The sequence below is a fragment of the Carassius carassius genome, chromosome 6 (assembly GCF_963082965.1).
Source record: "Carassius carassius chromosome 6, fCarCar2.1, whole genome shotgun sequence".
NCBI lineage: Eukaryota > Metazoa > Chordata > Actinopteri > Cypriniformes > Cyprinidae > Carassius > Carassius carassius.
This window is the reverse complement of record NC_081760.1, coordinates 10,671,241-10,698,539: the sequence shown is the minus strand read 5'-3', so window position 1 is coordinate 10,698,539 and position 27,299 is coordinate 10,671,241. Positions and strand designations below refer to the sequence as shown.

At 37.6% G+C, this 27,299-nt stretch overlaps 1 protein-coding gene across 1 annotated transcript in view; it reads right to left on the bottom strand.

Moving 5' to 3' along the window:
- Window positions 1-27,299, bottom strand: part of LOC132142375 (partitioning defective 3 homolog B-like) — a 197,133-nt gene that overhangs the window by 36,210 nt on the left and 133,624 nt on the right. The window contains exons 17-20 of the mRNA XM_059552188.1: window positions 25,012-25,227; window positions 22,990-23,173; window positions 2,966-3,058; window positions 1,335-1,598 (exon numbers count right to left, since the gene is read on the bottom strand). Coding sequence (XP_059408171.1) covers window positions 1,335-1,598; window positions 2,966-3,058; window positions 22,990-23,173; window positions 25,012-25,227 — 757 coding nt within the window. The remainder of the gene's footprint in view (window positions 1-1,334; window positions 1,599-2,965; window positions 3,059-22,989; window positions 23,174-25,011; window positions 25,228-27,299) is intronic.

The window sequence follows — 27,299 nt, the reverse complement described above, 5'->3', positions numbered from 1 at the left end:
AGCAGTATTCGTCTGCTGTGTGAACGTGGCACTGGTGATAGGATTACAGCTCTACTGAGCTCAGTACAGCGCACGGAAGATAATCTTGTACCAATTGATGACGGGACAAGAGCAAGAATGAACACGGCCCCCACGGACACTGCAACACTCACGCATAATTAACGCCAGACAACAAATCAATGCTCTCGGTCGTTGAGACCACTCAACCTGGACTAAAAACTCACCAGTGAGACATACATTCCCTCTGTAAATACAGTCTATACAGCTAAACAGTAAATCACAAATTAATTCACAGACCTGTCAATATTTCATCTTAATTTCGACTAAAAGGCCAAAGCGTTCGTTACGTTCGACGTGCCTGGATTTTTGCCATGTTGCATGTACATCACCAAAGCAAATTTTTTTTCTGTTTTCAATAACCAGTTCAACAAGTACTATAACTTCCACAGATTTTTACTGAGTGACTATACTGAGGAGTTTGTGAAAATCGTTTTGAATAATAATGACAATAATACTGAACAACAGCAGTATTATCCCTTTAACTGTCACCCCGTCCCGTATACGGGACGCCTACATTTACTTCACTGTATTACAGTTAAATCTAATCTAATCATGACAAACTATATTGTTGGAAAGGTCTAAGACTCCCAAATATATATTTTACCAATGTTTTTGTAAAAACTTGCGTAGGAAAAGTAATAGATTAATTAATGACAAGAGTGTACCCTCAAAAATCTAAATTATAACAGGAGTTTTGACCTTTGTTTAAAAAGAAGACTTCTTCGTTGCCTTTTTCTCTATCACATTTTATAAATCATAAGAAATTATATATCGACTGAAAAGTTAAAATCTCAAAATTTATCCTTTAAAACCCATTTTAAAATCAGACATTGCATTACCATGTAAACAGTACATCAATATCATGTTACAAAATGTTTTCATTCATGAATTATAAAAAATATTTTAGTTTGAAGTTTGAATCGTGCATTATAAAGTCTTTGTTCAAAAATGTGAGTGACAGTTAAGGGGTTTAAACTACAACAGTAAAACAAATCATATGTAATAATAATAATATAATATATATAATAATAATATATTATTATTATTATATTACATGTATTTTACTGTTGTACTATAACAACTGTCTTACTATTATTTAATTATAATTGTGTCAAAAAGCAAAAATAAATAAAAAAAATTAATGTTTCTGCTATTGGTTACTGCATACTTAATCGTTACTAATCAGCTAAAAAAAAAAAAAAAAAAAAAACCCTATATGCATATTACTTTTATACACGTTAGCCATTAAAAAAAAATATTGGATTTGTTCTCACCTGTCAGTCTTTGGAGGAGTGGTTCTTTGCTTATTCACTTTTGCATAAAGCCCCTCTAGCGCGTCCTCATTGGGCGGCTCTCTATTGGGGGCGGGGAGAGTAGGCTGAGTGTAGTTATGGGTGGGAGTTCCAGGTGGATAGGGGGAGTGGCTGGAGGCGGGAGGTTCTCTGAAATTGTTGATGCGAGCATAGTTTGGATCCAGGTCATCGTCCTCGACGTCCGGGAAGATGGCGCGGTCAGGAGCAGGGCTGTTCCTTTCACTCCTATAGAGTTAGAAAACAATCTCCTCAGGATAACTTGGATGAATAGAGACACGCAAGAAAACTTTGGGGTGCTTGATGAAGAATGTGTTAGATCCATTTTAAGCACTGAAATAGCCGGGTCGTTTTTAACTTTTTTAACTAAAAGAATTTGCTTCCACAAACCCTTGCTGTTTTTCACTAGATTCTTGCAACACACTTTTCTTATTAAAATCAATGAATCGTGTGTGTGTGATTTCATATATATATATATATATATATATACACACATAATTATTGACTAAGTTAATTATGAAATAGAAAATAATACTAGAACTCAAAATCATATCCATGATTATGATCCAATCAAATTAATGTCATGATTTAGTCATGATTTGGAGGAAAAAAAGTCTAAATTATGACATATTCCCCCCAGTTTCTCAGATAAGGCTTAAAGGAGCATTGTGTAGGTTCTGAAATTTCTAACCGTTACTGACACCAGTGGCCGTTAGAGGAACTGCAGCCAGTCTCATGCTCGTTCTCAGTGCGCACGCTCTTTCTTTTTTTTTTTTTTACTTACGAGGAGTGTCCGTGGGTGTCTGAATTGTGCTGGAGGCTGGTCGCTTCTTTCCATCCACAGAGTCCATTTGAAAACACTATTGCCGCTGCTTACTATAATGGCTGGCGTGCCGTACGGTTGTAAGTCCAAGTAGACGAGAACGCGCATGACGTCACATTTTGTGAATTTTCGCGCCAATTCGGGCCCGACTCCTCCACACACAATTGAGCCTACAGGCTGATAGAGGCAACCGTGGTGGACAGTCGAGGTGTCATTCTTTTTTTTATATCATGATTGGCTCATACATGTACAAATGAAAACTCTATCTTAAAGATTTTTTTAAGTAAAAACCTCCACATAGCTCCTTTAAGCCTAGTGTTTAAATTTTTTTTTAAATCCACACGATGCACACCAGTAATATATTTTTTTGTTCATTTTTAAAATTGTGAAATTTGAAAAATTAAAAAAAAATTTTTTTTATAGAATTGTGTGAAAACATTTAAGCTATTTCTAATCCTATTTACTTCTAGTATGTCAGAATTTTGATGTTTTATCTAATAATGCGGAAGGGTTAAACATTCAAAAACAAGTCACGTTAACATATACTGTATGACTTTTAATTTGAGATATGAGTTTTAATATGTTTTGATTAAATCATTAGTCTTAAGTCTTTAATTACTATGAAAAGAACAACCAAACAGGGCAATTATCATGAGTTCAAAACTGATTTAATCATTTCTACAGCTTTAAATTGATATATTTGCATATTCTTCTATTTTATAATTGAACTTTGTGGATGAAATAACACGTGTTATATAAGTGGTGAACATACTTTGACAGAAACATCTCAGGTTCACTCTTGTACACCTCCTCTTCGCTCAAAGCTCCCATTTCTTTAGCCTTGGGTTTGTTTTTTCTCCCAAACCTGGATGAGGGTTTGAAGAAAGCAAGGATGGAAGGAAAGAAAGAAAGAAAGAGCACAGACAAAAAGAGAAAAGGGGAGGATGTATTATGTTTTCAATAATGAATGACTCAACAGATTCCCTGTTCTTTCAAGTACCAAAGCAGAATTTACTCTAGAAAATCTAATGATTGGTTCCCCATGTACCAGCCTGAAAACACACACACACACACACACAGACAGACAGACAGACAGACACACACGCGCGCACACACACACACACACACACACACACACACACACACACACACACACACACACACAGACACACACGCGTGCACACACACACACGCCTGCAAAACCAAGCAGTGTCAGTGTCCAACGCCCTGCAGTGATTTTTCTAGCCCATCTCCACGCCAAACCTTCAGAAACTCACATATTCTTCTGCTCTGATCTGAGGTCAGGTGGGGTCCCCATGCTGACAGCATATAAAGACAGAAGAGGGAAAGGTTATATAAAGAGTAAGGCTAATAATGATAGAGAGTGGATGAGATGATCACTCGATCTCAGGCCAGTGAGGCCGTAATGAAACATCAGTGTCAGTTGTAAAAAAAGAAACAGCTTCTGGATCATCAACTGGATGATCAATATGAAACTCATGAACTACTAAGTAGTATTAGTCTTTATCTACATAAAAAAAGAAAGAATAAAATGTAAAAAAAAAAAAAAAGAAATTACATTGTTTTAGGGATAATGCTTTTTTTTGGGGGGGGGGGGGATTTTTTTCATGATATTGAAGCACATTTTCCCCTCAAATTCTAACTAATAAATATATATAAATATAAAATAAAATTAATAAAATAAAACAAAACAAAATATTTCCATTCCTGTAATATCAGGAATAAGTCCTGAAGTGGTTCCAAATTAAAAAAATAAAATAATTTCAACAACTAATACCATGATGCAAACTTACAATTAAGCATTACCAATAGTGTATAATTTAAATATTATTTAATATTACTATATATATATATATATATATATATATATATATATATATATATATATATATATATATATATAAACACAATTATAATTTAATGTTGTGAAATTTAAATCTGTAAATATTCTAAAAATAATTAATGTGTAAATATGACTATTTTGCATTACAGCACTAAGAATTAAATTTTATTGCATCATCAAAGGTAACTGCAGAAATTTGGGGTGGAGGAAAATGTGCTAAATTTTCATGTCACAAAATACAAAAAAAAAATAAAAATAGAATAAAAAAAAATTCTTAATGGTCCTAAAATAGGCTTATTTTCATTATGAAAATATATAATCTTTTTTTTTTTTTTCATCTGAAAAAAACGACCTGAGCATTTCTTGACAGTTTTCATGAGATTCATCCTGACAAACACACATATGAATAACAATGACAGCTGTGCAATGTCTATAAACAAATGAGTATTCAATTACATTTCCACAAACACACATTTTAATCAGGAATAATCACAAACCTCGCTCCCAAGATTCCTAATTTTTTTATTTTTTTTGACACAGATATCACACCTGAGGCTTTAGTTTACTGACATTACAAATATGCATGTTTGCTCAAGATAAGCCATGACTACATGCTCCAAAGGCTGGCCCATGAGCAATTCAAGTGTCCGGTTGGATCCAGCATCCTCTCACAGTGTCTCTGTGCATTAAGCATCAAGAGTACTCTATTTCCCAGCCCCACACACGCACTAATGACTGTATTTATCTCATTAGGCTGGAGCGATCTAATACCAGCAGCTGGCATGCTATCTCTGCCTTGCCCTTAAGCACTCTCATTAAAACCAGAGGGAGTCGTGGCCTGAATATCAATGTGCCGGAGTCCTGCTCAATCAAAGTGAGCGCAGCGCCATTCATCATGCAACACAGAGCTCACATAACTCACATACTTGATTACTGGCCACTTGACATTTGTCACTGTGACCATAACACAATACAGAGTGACCTGATCCTTCTGAAAACTGATCATGCTAACTGCAGCTTGCACAGTTATTATTGTAAAACATAATAAATAATATGGGATATACAATGGCATGTACAAACAAACTACTTTACATGTCATATGTGACCCTAGACCACCAAGCCAGTCTTAAGTCGCTGGGGTATTTTTGGTAATGATGCGAGAGTATTTAAAATATAGCTTTGTTTAATCATTCAGTTTTTCACTGGTTTGGAATTTGGAATTTGCAAAAAATCCCCTTTTTACTGTGTTTTTGAGGCTAATTATATTTAAATACATTTAATCTGTCAAACCTCTCTTTCTCATTGATTTATTTATTGTTACTTTATCCTTCATTTCTCCTTGTTCAAATCTCTTGTACACTCAGTTGCACTGTTTAGCCTTATTAATCACCTAAATGTCATTAAATGAAGTCAAGTATAAACATGCCTTTGTACCAAAAAACAGTGAATGGGTCAAATTTATATATTTTTATTTTATGCCAAAAATCAATATGATATTAAAGGGTTAGTTCACCCAATAATCAAAATGATGTCATTAATAACTCACCCTCATGTCGTTCCAAACCCGTGAGACCTCCGTTTATCTTCGGAACACAGTTTGAGATATTTTAGATTTAGTACAAGAGCTCTCAGTCCCTCCATTCAAACTGTGTGCACAGTATACTGTCCATGTCCAGAAAGGTAAGAAAAACATCATCAAAGTAATCCATGTGAAATCAGAGGGTCAGTTAGAATTTTTTGAAGCATCGAAAATACATTTTGGTCCAAAAATCGCAAAAACTATGACTTTATTCAGCATTGTCTTCTCTTCCGTGTCTGTTGTGAGAGAGTTTAAAACAAAGCAGTTTGTGATATCCGGTTAGCGAACGAATCATTCGATGTAACCGGATCTTTTTTAACCAGTTCACCAAATCGAACTGAATCGTTTTAAACGGTTCACGTCTCCAATACGCATTAATCCACAAATGACTTAAGCTGTTAACTTTTTTAATGTGGCTGACACTTCCTCTGAGTTCAAACAAATCAATATCCCGGAGTAATTCATTTACTCAAACAGTACACTGACTGAACTGCTGTGAAGAGAGAACTGAACGGACGCGTCTGACAGAAACGGTTCTTAACTCGAGAACGAGTCAGCCTTTTTTTCGTAATCTGGCTCGGCTCGGTGTTCATCTTCAGTTCTCTCTTCACAGCAGTTCAGTCTGTGTACTGTTTGAGTAAATGAATTACTCTAGTTTTTGCTATTTTTGGACCAAAATGTATTTTTGATGCTTCAACAAATTCTAACTGACTCTCTGATGTCACATGGACTACTTTGATTATGTTTTTCTTACCTTTCTGGACATGGACAGTATACCGTACACACAGTTTCAATGGAGGGACTGAGGGCTCTCGGACTAAATCTAAAATATCTTAAACTGTGTCCTGAAGATGAACGGATGTCTCACTGGTTTGGAACGACATGAGGGTGAGTTATTAATCACATAATTTTGATTATTGGGTGAACTAACCCTTTAAGTACAGGTCATGTTCCATGAAGATATTTTGTACATTTCCTACCATAAATACCTGTATATCAAGACTTCTTTTTTGATTAGTAATATGCATTACTAAGAATTCATTTGGACAAATTCAAAGGCGATTTTCTCAGTATTTGGATTTTTTTTACCCTCAGATTCCAGATTTTAAATAGTTGTATCTCGGCCAAATATTGTCCAATCTTTATAAACCATACATCAATGGAAAGCTTATCTATTCACTTATTATTCCACTAAAGACTGGTTTTGTGGTCCAGGGTCACATATCTGTTGGTTTTTGGCCATAATAAGCTGTAAATAGGACTAACCTTCAATCTGACAGTCAAAAGTCTGGTAAAGCAAGACTAAGGAGTAGCTAAGCACTAGGTTTCCTGACACCAGTTTGCAATTCAGGCAATGGGCCTAATCTAGGGCTGTCAGCGTTAATGCATTAATCGCGATTAGTTAAAAACAATCCATAACGCGTTTTTTTTTTTTTATCGCATTTCAGGTAAGCCGTTTTGTCCCTTTGACCAGCCCGTAGTCAGCCCCTTTGGTTTGTGAAGCGGTAAAAGGTGATGGATAGAAAAAGTACGACCGGATTATTAAACAACCTGTTTAACTTTAAAAAAAAATCAGACGGTTCCGTTGACAACACTAAGGTACAATGCAGCATTTGTTTCAAGGAGTTCAGCTACCATCGGAGCACGTCAAGTCTAAGTTACCACCTCCAGGCGAAACACCCCAGTGTTTCACCTGACGCCTCCCCGCCAAGCAAGCCGCAGCCCCGCCAAAGAACTATTCCTGAGTGCGGGCGTCGCAGCAGACCCTTGGATGAAAATAAGTTAACCACAGCAATCGCCAGATGGGTCAACATTGTTGAAGATTCGGGTCTCAGGGATGTAATCAGGTTGGCAAGTTCTGAACCGGCTTACACGTTACCATCGCGGGGAACAATTGTTGCTCGCATAGAGGAGCTTTATGAAGCTGAGAAACAATCTAAAATCAATCTCCTGCGAAATGCAAATGCTGTGGCATTAACCGGGGATCATTGGACGTCAGTAAGCAACCAGAATTATCTTGGAGTTACTGCACACCACATAGACGCTGACTGGAAGTTGCATTCGTTTGCTTTAGCGGTTAAACACTCAGAAGAACGGCACTTTGCAGAAAAATGTGCCGAACAATTTTCTGAAGTTGCAGAGCAGTGGGAAATTGCGGGGAAGGTGACAACAATTGGCACCGACAGTGCCCGTAATATGACAGCAGCAGCAAGACTCCTGCCATATGAGCACATGCCGTGCGTTGCGCACAGTTTACAAAGATCGATCACAATGTCACTCCGTGACAGTGGTCTTGAGAATGTCTTGGCAAAATGCCGCAAATTGGTTGGACATTTTAAGCATAGTCCAGCAAATGCAGCTGAATTGCGAGCACAACAAGAGGATTTGGGACAGCCACAGGAGCCCCTCGTCCAAGATGTTTCCACAAGGTGGAACTCCACTCTCAGCATGATCACCCGGCTTCTGAGAAACAAGGACGCTGTCAAGGCTACACTTGAACTCCATCAACAAAGAGGCACACCAGCCATGCTGACTAATGCAGAACTGGAGAAGATCGAAAAGCTTGAAACACTCCTTGAACCATGCAGGTAAATATTTTGAATTTGTTTTGTTGAAAATTAAAATGTGACTGATTTATTAGTCTCTCTTTAATCATTTAGTTATTGCTAAAATTAGATGCTGCTGCTTTTGTAGCTTTAAACATTGGTTATATGTATATGAAAAGCACTGTAAGATGAAGAGGAGGAAGGCCTACACACATGCTCTAAAAATTGAGTTTTTAGAATTTTATTTCACTGGCGCTTAACTTCATCCTTTTTTTTTTTTTTTTTTTTTATAACTGGTAATTGATTGAGCTTTATGTTTCTTGGCAGATATGTGACTGAGCTTTTGGGAGGAGAACAGTACATATCCTGCTCCGCGGTCCTGCCTGCACTGTGTCATTTGTTCCGGTTGATGACTGGTTCTGACGATGATCCAGGTTATGTGCTCCGGTTTAAAGCGGCCTTCACATCTGACCTATCAAAGCGAAAACAAAGCACCAATCTCCAGTGGTTGAAAGTGGCAACAGCGCTTGACCCCAGATTTAAGGATCTGAAATGCCTTCCCAGATCTGAAAGGGAGGAAGTCTGGAAGTTGATTAAAGAGGAGAGTGCCCAGCAACCTGAGCCTCGTAGAGAACCTGAGCCAGGTCCACCTAAAAAGAAGATGCACTTTCTGTTAGCTGCTGCATCAGATTCAGATGATGAAGAAGACCCAGCATCTGACACGTCTGTGGATCGGTACAGAGGTGAGCCCAGCATCTCCATTGATGACTGTCCATTGGAATGGTGGTCTGGACACGCAAGGGCCTACCCAACCTTGGCACCTCTAGCACAAAAATATCTGGCTACACCTGCAACAACGGTACCGTGTGAAAGACTGTTCTCACTCTCTGGTCACATTTTGCAAAAAAAGAGAGCAGCACTGTCCACTGCTAATGTCACCAGACTGGTGTGTGTTAGCAATTGGGTTAAAGAAAAGAAATAGGAGAGACAACTTAGAACTCAGATAGTTCTGAATCCCATGTCCAATCATGCACTATTTTTCATTTAATCTTACTGTCATTTGGACTTTTTTTTCATCCATGTTCAGCACAGGTTAATTACAAGGATGACATTCTTCATTTAAAACTAGAAAATGTTACAAATATCCCGCTGTGGCCGTCAATGTTTTAGACTGTTCTGTTTGTCATAAGCGAGTTAGAAATTTCCTACCAGTGTTACATATTACTTGATTGCTGTTATTTCCAGCTAGGAATTGTTTTGCTAATAATGTTATTGTTTATTTTTGAAGTAGCTTAAGAGAGTGGCCTGATAAATGTAATCTCTCAAAGTAAGCACTGCGTTACTTTATTCCTCCTAATATTTGGAAGTTGGTCTACATTGCACTTTTTTTTTTTTAATAAAAAAAGTTCAAAAAGGAAATTTTGTGTTCTTTTGATTCCCAATGAAAACGCTGGTAAGATATTCTACATTATGGGCTTAGAACTGCCTTGATATGCAAAATAACAGAATTTTACACGTGCAATTCAAACCGCGATTAATCGCAGTTAACTAAGAAGCTTCAGCGATTAATTGCGATTAAAAAAATTAATCGTTTGACAGCCCTAGCCTAATCATATACCCGACGCAATGTGGCGTAAGGCGCAGCGAAAGTGTTTTTGCTAGTTTCAGCCTGACGCAGTTCTCATTTTCCCGTCATGCACCGCGTTGTTTAAAAAGCAAATGCATTGCGCACATTTGTGCACCCATGGGTGTGCTGGTCTAAGACAGAGGTATGTTTAGGTCCACTTTGGGCACGTTGCTATTTTGAGGAACTAAAAATAGACTGCACCATAGACCAACTCAAACCTGGTCAAAAATCTGGCACAATATTTTTTCTTTGTTATTTAAATAGCGCGTTAGTAATTTGCGCCTATAGCCAGGTGCACAACGTGTGCACACTTTGCTTATTTCACACACATGGACACGCAGCAGCACACAAACATTTTTAATGTAAATAGCATTATGTATTTAATGTAAATAGCATCTGAATTTTTATGTAAATAGCAAACCCGCAATGGTGCGAGCACAACTGGCTTTTAAAGGGGATGGTAGATGAGACTCTGATTGGTTTACTGCATGTTATGCCCCCAAAACACCCATTATTTATTAAGAGAATAGGGACAACCGGTTTAGACCAAGCGCTCAGGCATGCCGACTGTTTTCCCGTCATTAAACTAGCAAAAGTGGATTCAGACACATCCTGAGTTCACCTGCACTGTGCGCTCTAGACCATGTACTTAGATAGTTAAAATAGAGCCCCATATGTCTTGAAAATCCAGCTGATAACTCAATCTACCTGTAGCCTGAAGCATTCAGGTGGATTCGATTGTCGTAGTAAATGTGAAACATGCCCTCGGAAGCGGATTACATTTCTAAGTGTTGTCAGCATAAGGTTGAAGTGCATAGCCCAAAGTAGCATACTAACATTTTAATACGGTCTAAATTAAATTAGCAAAGTGAATTAGCATTACTTTGGTTGTTAACCTGAGATTACAATGGTCTATGTAGCTCTTGGGAGACTTCAAATTTAGGCGGTGGAAATTACAGGCTAACATTAATGGCGAAGATGGTGTGAAATCAGACAAAATGACATGAATGTTGATGAGAAACATGTGTGCTTTAATTACAAGTCTAAAGCCCAATTATGCTGTAATGCAACCTACAATACTGAAGCTGTCTTCGTAAAGAGCTTTTTCTCTGGCTGTGTGCTGGCAGCTCTTGGTTTATCGATTGACAAGTTTACTGAGTGTTGCAATTTATCAGTCTAAACCTGAGGTTCATATTTTAGCAGACAAAACCTCAATTTTCACACAGACACAGACGGCTGATCCATGGGAACTGGGGACGTACTGCTAAGATGATCATTATGTTTGCATATATTAATGTCTGCTTCTCCCCTGCCTAGTTTTAAGGATCTTTCTAATTAGGTAAAACTGTCAGGAATGGATCTGCTTCTTTCTTTTAAGATTTCCCATCTCTGGTTCCTGTTCCCTTTTTTTTTTGGCCAACTTGTCGGTTTTGTTTTGCATTAAATCTTTCATTAAATACATACTGTACACTACAATTCAAAAGTTTGGAGTCTGTAAATTTTTTTAAATGTTTTTGAAAGTCATCTCTTATGCTCACCAAGGCTGCAATTATTTGATCAAAAATGCAGTAAAATTACTTATATATTCAAGTCTTCAGATATGCTCTTATATAAAACATCATGCTTTTTTTCAGGATTCTTTGATGAAAAGAAAGTTAAAACAGCATTACTGTTACTTTTAAATACAGAATTTAAATGTCTAAAATGTAATGCGCCCTTGCTGAATAAAAGTGTGTGTGTGTGTGTTTTTATTTTTTTTTACCACAGCAATGATCAAAAAACATGAACAAACAACACGGAATGCCATATGCATTCTAGTATACCAGTCATTTACACCTTTGTCACATGGGTGTTGAAAGTGTGTGAATGTAGGTGAGATGAACAACACTTGGGCTGGGCGGTATGACATTACTGTGAAATAAAGTGTCTGTCATTAGAGATTTTGCTATATTGTGTATTCCGCAGTATGCAAATATATCTGCGCAACATAGTCCTGATTAAACAGTATATACCTTTGAGTGATAAGGAAACATGCATGAATGAGAAAATAAAGAGTGGTTCGCAATTGGTAGTGTTATTAAGTGCAATCAACAAAATGTGATCAGACAATTTTTACCCAGACAAAGATAACGGACAAAAACAGGAAAAATTTAATCCAAGCAACTGCAAGCTATTCCCTATGAAAAATCCTAAACTCTCCCTAACAATCACCTTGAACACCCTAGCAACTACTAATCAACACCTTAGTAACCATTTAGGGTGCCAGCTGCCAATTAACAAACACCCAGAACACTCAGTCATCTCTGTTTTAGTTGGTAGAAAAGCTAGTACTAAACAAAAATGTATATTTCAATATGGATATACCAGCATGAGAAAAGGCATGTTTATACTTGACTTCATTAAATGGTATTTAGGTGATTAACAAGGCTAAACACAAAACAAAGAAACAAAGAAATTTGAACAAGGAGAAATGAAGGCTAAAGTAACAATAAATAAAGAAATGAGAAAGAGAGGTTTGACAGATTAAATGGATTAAATATAATTATCTTAAAAAAACAGTAAAAGGGGATTATTATGCAAATTCCAAACCAGGGAAAAACTGAATGATTAAACAAAGCTATATTTTAAATACTCTAGCATCATTAGCAGTACCAGAATTCAAAAGGAAAAAAGCTTAAAAATGTTAGTGAGAAAACATTGACTAGACTCCTGAACAACGATAAGAGTCACAATCTAATTTCAAGTCTTCACAACACCCAGCCAATCTGACAACACAAAATTACTGTGGTAAGAACACTGTAAACAATGCCATACTACTTTCATTACTGAAACCTCCCCTTATTAGCAGTTAATCACTACTGGAACATTTGACACTCAATATTAGTTCAATATTACACTAAATTTTATTGTTGACCACAATTATTGACATGTATAAAAGTTTAGTGTTATTTGCATCAAATGGAGTAATAGTGTTTAAGATGTTAAATGATAAGAGCAGTCTAATCCACTTTATAAACAGAAAAAATTGTCTCACATTCTGAATGGATGAAATCACATTAGCCGCTTTTCCACTGTCGGGCCAGTGCTTTAAACGGGCAAGGCGGGGCTAATAGCCTCGGACCTGTAGCACCGATGCCAAACTATTTAAGCCCAAGGGGAAATCGTGGCCTAATAGTTACAGAGTTTGACTCCTGACCCTAAAGTTGTGTGTTCGAGTCTCGGGCCGGCAATACCACGACTGAGGGGCCCTTGAGCAAGGCACAAACCCCCAACAGCTCCCAGGGTGCCGCAGCATATATGGCTGCCCACTGCTCCGGGTGTGTATTCACGATGTGTGTGTATGTTCACGGTGTGTGTGTGTGTGTGCACTTTGGATGGGTTTAATGCAGAGCACGAATTCTGAGTATGGGTCACCATACTTGGTTGTATGTCAAAATTGTTGTTTTCCACCGTCGGGCCAGAAGCTCTGCTGTGCTTCACTAAAACCTGTCCTTTGCATGCCTCTCAGGAACAACATCACGCAACCCCATCATTTCACCACCAAAGAGAAGTTATCAGAAAACTAATAAGAAATAAGTCACTGGAACTAGCGCGATCACAAAACGATAAATGATAAAAGTGTCCATTTGTTTAAATCCAAAAGCATTGTTGTTTTACAATGTTAAGTGATACATTGATCATAATGAATTAATTTATCAGGATTGAAAATTAGTCACAGAAATAAAGCTTTACGAGTCTCCTTCTGTTTATTTGTGGTCACAGTAGCCTATAGAAGGATAATTTCAATATATTTATAAAAGCTCCTGAACAAAAACCATTATTATATTTTTATGACACAGGCTACGCAGAGATACACTCTTGAGATGAGACTTATGACAGGTAAAATTTGTTACTAAATAAACACACGATTGTGTTAGAGAATAAGAAGCTGACATCTGATTTCTTCAGGTGGTTGCATTTACCATGTTTACTATGGTATCGTTAATGACTAGCGTGCATAGTATTTTGCATCGCTTATAAATATTTCTGCCTTGTATGGTGATTATAATCCACATCGGATCAATCTATTTCAAACACTCGCTGCTGACTGAAAGTGAGTTTTGAGCTCAACTTATTTTATAAGTTTATAATTCTGGTGTTATAGCTGTTATCTTTATGAAATAATCTGCGGCACTGATGCTCTCCAGACGCAGAGAAACTCCGCTTTTGTTAATAACAACTCCTCTAGCCCCAGCTGGCCCACTTTGGCCCAAGGTTTTTCGTCGGGCCAAAAAACTTAGACCGTTGGCTCAGAGGAAGCGCCGACGAGGCACGATCAAGCCCCGGAAGTTACAGTGGAAAGCGACTGGCCCTGGCATCCACTAGCACACCCGCTTTTGGCCCGGCAATGGAAACCAGGCTATTATCTCTTTTATCGTCACCAAAGAGACTCACAAAATTGCAGACTAGTACAAAAAAACAGTATGTTCAGACACTGCACTTCTGATGAAGTTGTTAAATCTTTTGTTCACCAGTGTTAGTAGGGGAGAAGCACATTTTGTGACATAAATCTTCATCTTTCTGGCTTGAAATGTTTAAAATCATATGCGTGTTATATTTTACACTGTTGACCAATCTGTAAAGTCTTGTTACAGTTTTGAATGGCATGTGTCCAAGCTGCAGATTGTCTCTTCCATAAAGTGTACATCAATCAAAACAGCCGGCGATGTTCTGTAAGAATGACACTTTGACTGTCGGTTTGTCAGCATGCATCTGTCACTTCCCACCAGACTGGAGCAACAACTCTGTATCTAATATTCAAATAGATGATGTTCATTGCAATGTAGAGGGTTGTGTTATTTGAGCATCTGCGCAATACTGCTATAGTTTTTATAAAGGCTTTGCAGCGGAGCCAATATCTGTGTCTACATCTATCTCAAAATATGTTTAGACTTCAGATTTTCACATGATATGTGTAATGATAAAACCTTTCATATTCATCCGGAAGAAGGAGGCGGGAACCGGCGGAAAATCAAATAACATTTAATTATTCAAAATAAACACAAAACAGCGCACCAGCCCCTCACGGACGACTGGTGCGCACAAAATAAAACCAAAACACAACTAAAATCCCAGGCCTGGTCCTCTCTCGTCCTTCACTGTCGTCGCTCCAGTTTTATATCCTTCCATCTCCTCCGTGGGCCTGGAGACCGGTGGGTCGAACAGGTGTAGCTCATCTCCAATCACTCCACCGGCCTCGCTCCCATGTCCCTCGGCCCCGCCCCACTCGTCACATACCCCCATCGCCCCTCGCAGGCCGGGGGGTACTCCCGAGACTGCGCTCTAACCCCCCCCCCCTCCCTCCGGGGGGGACCGCTCACGGGAACCTGCGGGAACCTGGGGGTAGGACAGGCGAGGCGAGAGAAAAGGAGATGGAAGGAGGAGCGACAGAGACGAGAGAGGGGAGAGAGGAGAAAAAAAAAAAAATTCCGGTTCCCAGACGCACTGCTGCTCGGCCCTCCACCAGCTGGGTGATCTCCTCCGCGGTGCCTGGCGGTGGCACTGGACGGCCCTCGGCGGACGGCACGACACTCCTCCGCCGCCCGGTGGACGGCGACGGCTCCTCCGGTTTTGGGTAGCCGGCAGGAGTCCACTGTTCCCTGCTCCTCCCCGTTCCGGCGGATGGCAGCAGGCTCCGGCCACCTGGCGAACGGCGCCGACTCCTCCGCTCCCTCACGGACGGCAGCCGTCTCTCCACATCGTGGGCGGCCGGTAGCGAGCTCGTCCGTCCCCGGCAACTCGCTCCAGCCCACCGCCTCGAGCGTCCATGGCGGCACACCTCCTCGCCTGCTCGTTGGCACCGCGGATTCACCACAGTGGTGAGGGATCTTCAGCAGCGCGTCCCTCCTTCTCCCGGGCTTCGGCACCACTGTAATGATAAAACCTTTCATATTCATCCGGAAGAAGGAGGCGGGAACCGGCGGACAATCAAATAACATTTAATTATTCAAAATAAACACAAAACAGCGCACCAGCCCCTCAACGACGACTGGTGCGCACAAAATAAAACCAAAACACAACTAAAATCCCATGCCTGGTCCTCTCTCGTCCTTCGCTGTCGTCGCTCCAGTTTTATATCCTTCCATCTCCTCCGTGGGCCTGGAGACCGGTGGGTCGAACAGGTGTAGCTCATCTCCAATCACTCCACCGGCCTCGCTCCCATGTCCCTCGGCCCCGCCCCACTCGTCACAATATGGTTTTAATGATTTTAAAGCTTGATCTAATACTTCACCCATAAAAACAAAAACAAAAAGTTGAATCTGCCACGCATGCTGGTCCTTTATATTTGAGCATATTGAATCTCCATAAGCCTTTTTTTCAGCACTTGCTAATATTAAAAAGGCGTGAAAGTAAAGGTTAATGTGATTTGACCACTTCCAGGCCAGGCCTGTCTCTGATGGGAAAGAGGCAGTTAACCTTTACCGTCAGAGCAGCATTCCCTGAGCCCGGGCCTGCTGAAGAGAAGTCCATCAATCAAACAGCTGTCTCATAACATCGTTCACAATGAATGCATGCTGGAGATTGAAGACGAGGAACAAGTGTCATGAGATACTGCTTGTGGTTTCCAGACTAAACCTTGACAGACACAATACAGCAGTGTTGTATTACAACACTTAAATTGACACTCTCACTGTCTGTCTAACACACAAATTAATGCGCACATACAGTAATATGAGTGCAGTTATGAGTAGCACTTACATATCCTGGCCATTCATACTCCCATTGTTCATGAAAAAACACAACTATATTAGTAATGCACTTTTACTATTCTATATACTAACCCGATTCCAAAAAAGTTGGGACACTGTACAAATTGTGAGTAAAAAAGGAATGGAATAATTTACAAATGTCATAAACGTATATTTTATTCACAATAGAATATATATAAAATATCAAATGTTGAAAGTGAGACACTTTGAAATGTCATGCCAAATGTTGTCTCATTTTGGATTTCATGACAGCTACACATTCCAAAAAAGTTGGGACAGGTAGCAATAAGAGGCCGGAAAAGTTAAATGTACCTATAAGGAACAGCTGGAGGACCAATTTGCTAATTATTAGGTCAACTGGCAACATGATTGGGTATAAAAAAAAACTCTCAGAGTGGCAGTGTCTCTCAGAAGTCAAGATGGGCAGAGGATCACCAATTCCCCCAATGCTGCAGCGAACAATAGTGGAGTGATATCAGAAAGAAGTTTCTCAGAGAAAAATTACAAAGAGTTTGAAGTTAACATCAACTACAGTGCATAATATCATCCAAAGATTCAGAGAATCTAGAACAATCTCTGTGCGTAAGGGTCAAGGCCAGAAAACCATACTGGATGCCCGTGATCTTCGGGCCCTTTAGACGGCACTGCATCACATACAGGAATGCTACTGTAATAGAAATCACAACATGGGCTCAGGAATACTTCCAGAAAACATTGTCGGTGAACACAATACACCGTGCCATTCGCCGTTGCCAGCTAAAACTCTATAGGTAAATAAAGAAGCCATATCTAAATATGATCCATAAGTGCAGGCATTTTCTCTGGGCCAAGGCTCATTTAAAATGGACTGTGGCAAAGTGGAAAACTGTTCTGTGGTCAGACGAATCAAAATTTGAAGTTCTTTTTGGAAAACTGGCATGGGCAGCTTACACATCTGGAAAGGCACCATCAATGCTGAAAGGTATTTCCAAGTTCTATAACAACATATGCTCCCATCCAGATGTCGTCTCTTTAAGGGAAGACATTGCATTTTCCAACATGATAATGAAAGTCCACATACTGCATCAATTACAACATCATGGCTGTGTAGAAGAAGGATCCGGGTACTGAATCTTTCACCTATAGAAAACATTTGGCGCATCATAAAGAGGAAGATCTAAGAAAGTTGAGCAATTAGAAGCCTGTATTTAACAAGAATGTAACAACATTCCTATTCCTAAACTTGAGCAACTTGTCCCCTCAGTCCCCAGACATTTGCAGACTGTTATAAAAAGAAGATGGGATGCCACACAGTGGTAAACATGGCCTTGTCCCAACTTTTTTGACATGTGTTGATGCCATGAAATTTAAAATCAATGTATTTTTCCCTTAAAATGACACATTTTCTCAGTTTAAACATTTTATGTCATCTATGTTGTATTCTGAATAAAATATTGAAATTTAAAACTTCCACATCATTGCATTCTGTTTTTATTAACAATTTGTACAGTGTCCCAGATTTTTTGGCATCGGGTTTGTAATATAATATGATATAATATAATACATGGGACTCAAAAGTACAGTTAAATGATCAATCTGCTCATTTCCATACAATGAAAGTGAATGGGGACCACTGTCAATCAAGATTTTCAAGGCAAAATACCAAATGAATAACTATTTCATATACAGTCTGTCTGTTATAGAGAGCTACGGTGTACATTCAGAAAACTTGGAACACAGTGCATAAGTCATATGGAGTCATTTTGGGATGCTTTTCTCATGCTTTCTTGTCCTTTTTGGAGCTTTGACAGCACCTGGTCCCCATCTTATAAACTCAAATATAAGCAAAATGCTTGTCTTCATTTTACAAAAGTTTTGTTTATACTGTATAAAGTGACTGGGTTTCAGCTTAAAGTACCATCTTGAGTTGTCAAAATACACAAAGGCATATCATTAAATGTCTATTTAGCTTAAGCATTTCATTACGTTCAAAATAGATGTGCACCGCGTCAAAACCCGCGTGAAGTTTGAAGGCACAGACGAACCTAAAAATGAACCCTCACAAACAAACACGGAAAGGAGGGCCTGCCACAAGTGATTAAGTGTGCATAAGCTCATTAATATTCATAAGTCCCTGCACCTTCTCTGCTAATAGGAATATGTCTTTTTAGTCCATAACGTCTGACTGACAGAACACATCGGCATGAATAAATGAGGAAATCACTGCAGAATGGGGTTTAATTTTAGAAACAGATTTCAGTAATTAGCCTCTCCCGGGCTGCACTGAGCGATTGTGTTAACAGCTTCATATGTTCCCACTCAGACGGGAAATAAAATGTGATCTGTCCATCCCGCACCCTGCTGAAGCATGTGTGCCATGCTAAATATAAGCTATAATTCTAGTAGTCAATAAACAGATATGGAATCCATTATAAACATCATTGTATGATTACATGTGCACCAAATGTCATAACCATGCACTGTGTGTGTGTAAGAGAGAGAGAAAGTATATTGTGCTTATGTGTGTGCTAAGACAGTTAAACATTAGCTACCCTTATCTCCTTTCCCCACACATCATTTGTTGTAAATCAGCTCTTGAAGGTGAAGTTTATAAAATTTGTTTTAAATCAATATGCATTCTCTACCCAGTTTATTGTTCATTGACTACAGTAAGTACACCATTCATGGGTTTATTTAAGAGTACACATTAAGCCTCCCAAGAACCATCAAAACATTTTGAGCAGTCCGCTCAGAACTGTCAGTCATTCCAGCTCAACCAGCAGCAAGATCTTGGTGCATGGCTGCTGTAGAGATGGCAACTGCCCGCTCCGCCCACTTTGAGCTTCAAAAAGGCTCTTAAGAAATCTACGGGTAATGTCATGGACACTACATCCATGTTTTTGTACAGTCTATGTGTAAAAGTAACCCTATTCTGTGAGAAAACCGCGGACTTGGCAACACCGATCGGCAACCTTCCAATCTCTCTCGTGAAACCAACACGGACGTGACTAAAACTGCAATTCATAAACTAGCCGCTAGAGGCTGGCTCCGAAAGGAAGTAAGTCCCATAGATTCCCAATCTTAAAAAGCCCAACTTTACAGCAGAAAAAATAAATAAATAATTTACAGCTTGGTACAAAAAGTGGTTTTGGTCTATATAGCTAATTGTGCCCTTCATGACAACTGTGAGGGGGGTGAATATTTTTGTATAACTCATCCGTTTAAATTATATTAAGCCTTAAAGTTCTGCATAATTACGGCCATGGCCACTTGAGTGAAACGTATGCATTTCAAATTAATTTCTAATTTTATTGCACCCAGAAAGAGATCGAGATGGCCCCCTTAAAAAATTTTTATTGGATAATCCTGCCCTCAAATGAAGCTAATTAAACAGGCCCGCCTTAGTTACTGCATCAGCAAATAGTGAAAAAAAGAATGTTTTTAGGACAAATCCAACCTTATGATGGTGAGTTTTACATGAGCAAATACCACTAAAACTTCCTTCAGGAAATGTAAAATCGAATGTATATGTTAAAGTTTTACAGCACTTTAATTAGAAATATAATATCATTTCTGGGTTCGATTGTCAGCCGCTATTGCTTGTTTTCAGAAGGCGGTAAGTATTAGCTGTTTAATGGGCTGTGCAACTCTAAGTCACTGTAATTGAAGCCACAGTTGAATGTTTCTCTATGGAGTCGTAAAAGACTCTTCAACATGCCTGCCATTACTATACACAATCACAAATGATCTTTGTGTGTATATATATATATATGTGTGTGTGTGTATATATATATATATATATATATATATATATATACACACATACACACACACACACTTATTATATATATATATATATATATATATATATATATATATATATATATGTGTGTGTGTGTGTGTGTGTGTGTGTGTGTATATACATATATGTGTGTGTGTGTATATATACACACACACACACACACACACACATATATATATATATATATCTATATAATGCTATTTAGTACAATTCAAATATTTTAATAAAAATAATATAAAATAACTTTTGTAAAATCTTGTGGAATGTTAGTATTGTCAATGTTAATGAATTATTGAAAATTTCAAGTTGAAATTTTGGGGCCTATTTTCCACCTGCTGGGTGAAAAATGTATATCTGATTGTTTAGACTGAAAACTCCATTATTACATACTTATCCCTAACAGAAACTCAACTAATACAGAGAGCTTTAATCTTTGTTTCACTGACACTTTGCGTATGCAGTGAAATACCTCTAATTGTGGAAACAGTGAAAAACAAGTGAATCAAAAGATATAATGGCAGGCAGCCAAAGCATGAAGCTCCAAAAATCTGATGCTCTATTGCTGTCAAGTTGAAAGCAGCCTACAAATCTATCTGTAACTGCAGCCCATACAAAAAGTCTTCAAAACCACGATAAACACAACATTTTCACTTCTAAAAGGGAAGAAATGGAGATCACCAGTTAGTTGAAAAATGAACCTTGAATCACGCTCTCACATGTTTATAATTTGCCTTTTTTTTTTTCGTTTGTAGATGATGAAAAGCACCCGTGAAGACTTTACAATTAGATTAAATTGCACCATAACACAATGGCTAATTAAGTCATTTTTCAAATTCAATAAGGAAGCAGATTGGAAAGCAGAGATGTGATACGAGTCTGGAAAAAACCCCTCAATGAATACATCCAAGCTGTTCGGCTGACTGATATTTGGTCACGAGATTGAATCTCTGGGAATTTCATCAGCGTTAAAGAGAGAGGAAGAGTAAGATCCTTTCACATGACTCGCATCAGGGTTTCAACACGTAATTGTCTTGGCGCTTTGACCTCAGCATGAAAGCACTGCAGTCACAAAAGGATGATTTAACAATGTAGTAATGAAGCAAGAAGTGTAGTGTACACAGCAAATGGTGAAAATAGTATGAAACAAAGGAAAGCAGTAACATATTTAAACTAAAAACAAGGACGGCCGTCCATTCTTGTATCCGATTTTACACAATCTAGTCAATTACTGGGTGGACAGGATCTACACCTTTTCATGTTGAACATCTAATTTCAATCAGAACAATGTCATTATGGAAGTCAAATGGTTTGTGGATACAATTTCTCGTTTACTTTGTAAGCTAGCAGTGACAAAAATGGTAAGAAGGATAAAATCATACCAAATCAAAATGAAGGTTTCCATGCAACTACAAGGTTCTACTGATCAACTGTTAGTCATAGCTTGAAAAACAGACATCAGCCCTCACAGAGGAGACAATGGAGGTCTATTTTATAGTTCAGAGACACATATGCTGTCATTCAATCTTGTCATCTTATTTGTCTCTGCTTATATTTATAAAATCACACAAAGACATCATATAGTTAGTTCACTTTTCTTGTTCTCAATTACCATGGTGCTGCAATTATAGGAAGGCCTCTGTGTGCAGCTGCATCAGAGGGCCCTTATGCAGTACCATTAGTCACCCCCTCGAAAATCCTGACTATCTATCAATAGATCAGCACAAATTTAGTTCTACATGAATATTTTCTGACTTCATTTGGACCATTAGGATTAAATATGTTTTCTGTTAAGAGCTACCAGAATCATTTGGCAAAAATCACAGCATTTCTTGTGAAGATTTCCTTTTATAAATTTACACTTGAGTGAAATGATTTGTGTGCGAATTTCTAGCTTTTTTTAGACTAGTACCTCAACTAGTGTTAATTTCGTCACCTATTTTTAGTTTAGTCTTAGTCTTAATCTTGTGCCAAATGTCCTTGTTAGTTTTAGTCATTCACATATCTTTTTTTGTTAGTCAAGTTTTAGTCGACTAAAAGTCTCATCATTTTAGTCTAGTTTTAGTAAAAAAAAAAAACTCAAGGTATCTTAGTCAAGTTTTAAATGACTGAAAGTATTTTAATTTTAGTCTAGTTTTAGTCAAAAAATGTTAGTCTTTTTTTAAAATAACACATTACTGAGATTATTAAAAAAGAGTTTCACATATCTCAAACATTGGTTAAATGTCATAATTACCTGACAAAATACACTTGTTGAATGATTTTTGTTGAATGCAAATGTTAAACGTGTCAATTTCTGATTTAGGAGACACATTCAAAAATGATTAACCTGATCACATTTTTTTACTTTATTGATACTGCTTTTAATCGTAATGCAAAGACCGGTCATCGGGACATAAGCTGTCATGTACAATAAAAGCCTGCGCGGCGACAGGAAATATAATTTAACACAAAAAGCCGTGTGGACGAATTCTTTCTACGCACACACTATTTTATTTCTTGATAACAGACCGCTGCTAACTATAACACACAAATATCGAGCCTCTTCCTTTGACCTAGCATGTCGTCGTTGCTCGTCACTCGTGTTCGCTTCGGGTGTTGTGTGTTCAGCAGTTTCATGTTGCAGCCACAGGCTGACGAAATTAACACTAACCTCAACAATCCAAATCCTTTTTTCTTTGTCTTTTTCTCAGGGTCTTCTGGCTCGTCCTTCTTTTTGCTCTTTTTCTCTTTCTTCTTTTTGGTTTTCTTTTTCTTTACCTTCTTGTCATCATCTACTTCCTGTCGAGAGGAGCTGCTGGCAGGCGTGTCTCTTCCGGAGTCTTCCTCAGAGTCATCTGTTGGTGAAGAACAAAGACACGGGCGACACCTGATGAGATCTAATCATGAGGATTCAAACAATAATCCCTGAGCCAGACTTTTGTTTCTCATTAAATGAAAAAGACAATCTACATAGTGTTTTTCCTGTAAATCAAATACAGATTTGAAATGTGGCCTGGAAATGTCTTGGTGTGATTCACCCTCAGGCTCCTGTTGCTTAAAGAAATTGATATATTAATTCATGACACCTTATAGGCTCCAATCGAAGGCATCTCTAGTGCTCAAGTTCTGTCTCTATTTCTTATTTAAAAGGGTCTTTAGTGTCAAAGAGAAAGAGCAGGGGTGATACATGCCCTTGAATGTGCTGATTTGTTGCTGGAGGTTCACACAGAAATCGGGGATACTTGCATTTGCTGATTCACTCCTAACTGGCTCACAAAGCTCAATGAGTCACGGAGAGTTAAATTCATCTCTCAAATGAGCTTCTCTGGCACCCAAACGCTTTTAAAGTCTACATGAAACAACATTTGCAACCCATTTTACTTCCATAATGTGACATTTCTAAAAGTTCAAGTTATATATTTTTTATTTTATTTGTAATACTGTGCAATTATGACAATAATAGTGCATTTCAAATTCATGCTGACTATAATTTCCATAATGCAACAGGATATACAATACTGAAAAATGCTTATTAAGGCTTATAAGCTTATGGGGTGTTTTGCTGAGACTAATGAATGTGAAGGGGCCAGATGCACTTTTGGCAAAGCGAGAAGGGGTGGTATGCAGTTTTAACTGTGAACACATGTTTGGCAATCTCATGACAATCTCACTACTGTGCTCAACAACATGCATTTACTGGTATGCAGCACACACATTTCTCATTAATGTACTTTAGCTGCTGGGAGCAATAACTGCAAAAAACCACTGAAGGCCTTCTGTTTAAATGACAACACAATTACAGAGTAACATTGACAAAATATATTTTAGAAAATAAAAAGGGTTATCATGTCGTATTAGACAAAACAACTGATTTCACCAAATTTCACATCATATGTCATGTTGATGATGAGTTAATAAGTAACTTACAAAACGTAATACATTTTTAATAAATTATAACTTTTGTTCTTGATTTATTAAGTTAAATACCCTAAAATAAATTATATTAAATATATATTCCAGTTAAAAATTAACAATGAATCATATCAAATAATCATAATAAAATAATATAATTCACATTATTAATATTTAAATAAATTGTTTTAAATCGGCTCGATTACACAATAACAACAGTGTTGTTTAGTGTTAAATACTAAAAACTAAAATTAAACCAAATGTGTGTAAAAAAAATATTTGTATTTGAAAATTATTTGAAATGTAGTAATTTTAAATTATTAAAATTGCTAAAACTGAAATTAAAATACAGCTAAATAGAGAAATATTAACCACTTGAGCTGTTATTTTGATTTTTTGAGAATTAGGCATATGCAATATTGGACCCACCGGTGGGTCCCCAGAGTTGATGTGGTTAAGAAAAAAAGCAAAGCACATAACAAAATTACTTTTTACAAAATTACAAATTAAAACCTAATCTAAAATGAAAGATGAAAACTGAAAATACAACAATAAAAGCTCATTCAAATGAATAATAAACACTACAGTAGTATATAAATAATAAAATTACACTGATTCTGACTAGCCTCAACTATTTTAATTATTATAATAATAATAATTTATTTTGTAAGCATTTAATTAATACTGCATTTCATTATTTACATATTTGTGACTTATTTAGAATTATTATTTACTGTTATATAACTCTTTCAAGGATTTTCAGTTCTTTCTCTGAACTCACCATCCTCAGGTTCAGAAGGCCCTTCGTAGGACTTGTCGATGGCGTGGCGAAAGCTGAGGTTGCAGCCTCGGCCCCTCACCATGTGTGTGCTTGGACGATGGAAGGGCAGCTCGTCCTTTTTGACCTCCTCCATCGCTGTCTGGAGACTCTCCAGAGAACTGGACTTCTGCAGACCTAACCTGGGTCCCAGCGCCGTCCCGTTAGAAGAGAGGGGTTCTGACACGGGGAGATGGAGGGGATGTTAGTGATGGAGGATGGTAATGAAAGCGAAAGTTCAAAGATGAGGTCAAGATTAGAAACGTAACATATAGTGCGCCCTGCAGGACTATCCAGCTTGGACCATCAAGAAGATAACTTGATCTTTTCAACAGGGTGGTCGTAAGTTGTGAACTGAAAATGCAACAGCTGTGCGGTGAAATGAGCTGAAAATCTAATGGATTTGGACGCATTCAAAGAACAGATGGAGGTGAAATATGTAAAGACTTGAGAAGGGTGATTGTTGAAACCTCAAGGTGAGGGTGCAAGAGCATCACAGAATAAATGAGGTGTTGCAAACATGTACCAGGCATGCAGAAATATTAAACAGAAAAGTAGTAGAAGTAGTAGTGCAGGGGAGAGGAGCATTAAATGAAGTACTAGGAGATGAAGACCAACCATGAAGCCGTAAACAATACAAACGACTGAGAACAATGACACCAGGAGCAGGAGGAGAAGATGGGGGATTGAAACAAGCACAAACAAGAAGATGGAATGGAGGAATAGCACAAATCCAAGGGTTTCAAATACTGAAAGGGCAAAAGAAAGTTGGGGAAAAGAAGAAAAGAGAAATGCTTGGTGCATGAGAGGTAAAAAAGTGGCATGCAGGAAAGAGAAAACTAAAATTCTGTCATCATTTATTCACTCTCATGTCGTTCCAAACATGAATGACTTTGAGTGGAACTCAATTGGGTGTTTAAAATCATTGATTTAAGTAAGTCATTCGGGTTTGGAATGAAATGAGGGTGAGTAAACCATGACATAGTTTTCATGTTTGGCTCAAGTACTATACTTTTAAGAAATATTTTAGTTCGAAAACCAGCAGTGAAAATGTGTATAGAAAATGATAAAACAATAAGCCTCTGAAGGACACATGTAATTTTACCACAGTAAACTAATTTGACTCTGGAAAAGTCACTGTTCAAATTTAATATCTAACTTTTACAAACCATCAGCAACAGCAAAATGATAAAAGACACTTTTTTTTAATGTAAATAGTGGAAAACAGTGGAAATGACACCAAAACTGTGAAACGGTTGTAATCTTTGAAAAAACAATTTATTTCACTTTATATTTATATTATAATCTAAATATAATCTAAATCTTACTTTATGACAGATTTTCTTTAAACATATAAAAATGTTTAAATTTCTTAAAAATCTATCTCTGGGACAAAAAAAGAGCTTGTAGTTAAATAACAGAGTACACCGAGATATACACTACCTTCTAAAATTCTGGTTTCTTTAAAATATTTTTATGTTTTTGAAAAAAATATATTGTATGCTCATAAAGGCTGAATTTTATTACTTCAAATATTACTACAATTTAAAATAAATGTATCCAATTTGATTATTTAAAAATGTAATTTATTCCTGTGATGCAAAGCTGAATTTTCAACATCATTACTCCAGTCTTCAGTGTCACATGATTCTTCAGAAATCATACTAATATGCCGATTTGCTGCTCAAGAAACATTTCAAAGTATAATGCGTCCTTGCTGAATATAATATTTATTTATTTATTTATAATTATTTCTTATTTATTTAATGCATATACAATTTAAATTCCCAACTGGTTGCAGCTAATTCACTCTGTCTTCAGATTCATAAATGTAATTACCGAATGAAAATGTTGAAAAACTTCACGACTGGTCCTTGTTCTGGGATTTCATAATGCACAAATTAAGAACTGGATACAAATATAGATTTCCACAGTGCATGAAACCTATGCATGCATGCACGCCGACACAAACAAACATGCATCACAGACGGTCCTCTCTGGGATCTAAACCAGCACAACATGGCTGCTCTAAACCTGAATCAACAACAAACCAGCAAGAAAGAGCAAGAAACAGAAACAGAACGAGAGAACGAAAGCAAGACGGGGAAAGTCATATGAACAACTTCTTATAGTATATGAAACGGTAATTGGTGAAGTCTCTCCGGCAGACAGATACCTGTATGCTGCCATTATCACGAAAAGGGAAAACAATGAGACGGAGAGAAACACAAACAAATCAGCAGAAGCAGCGC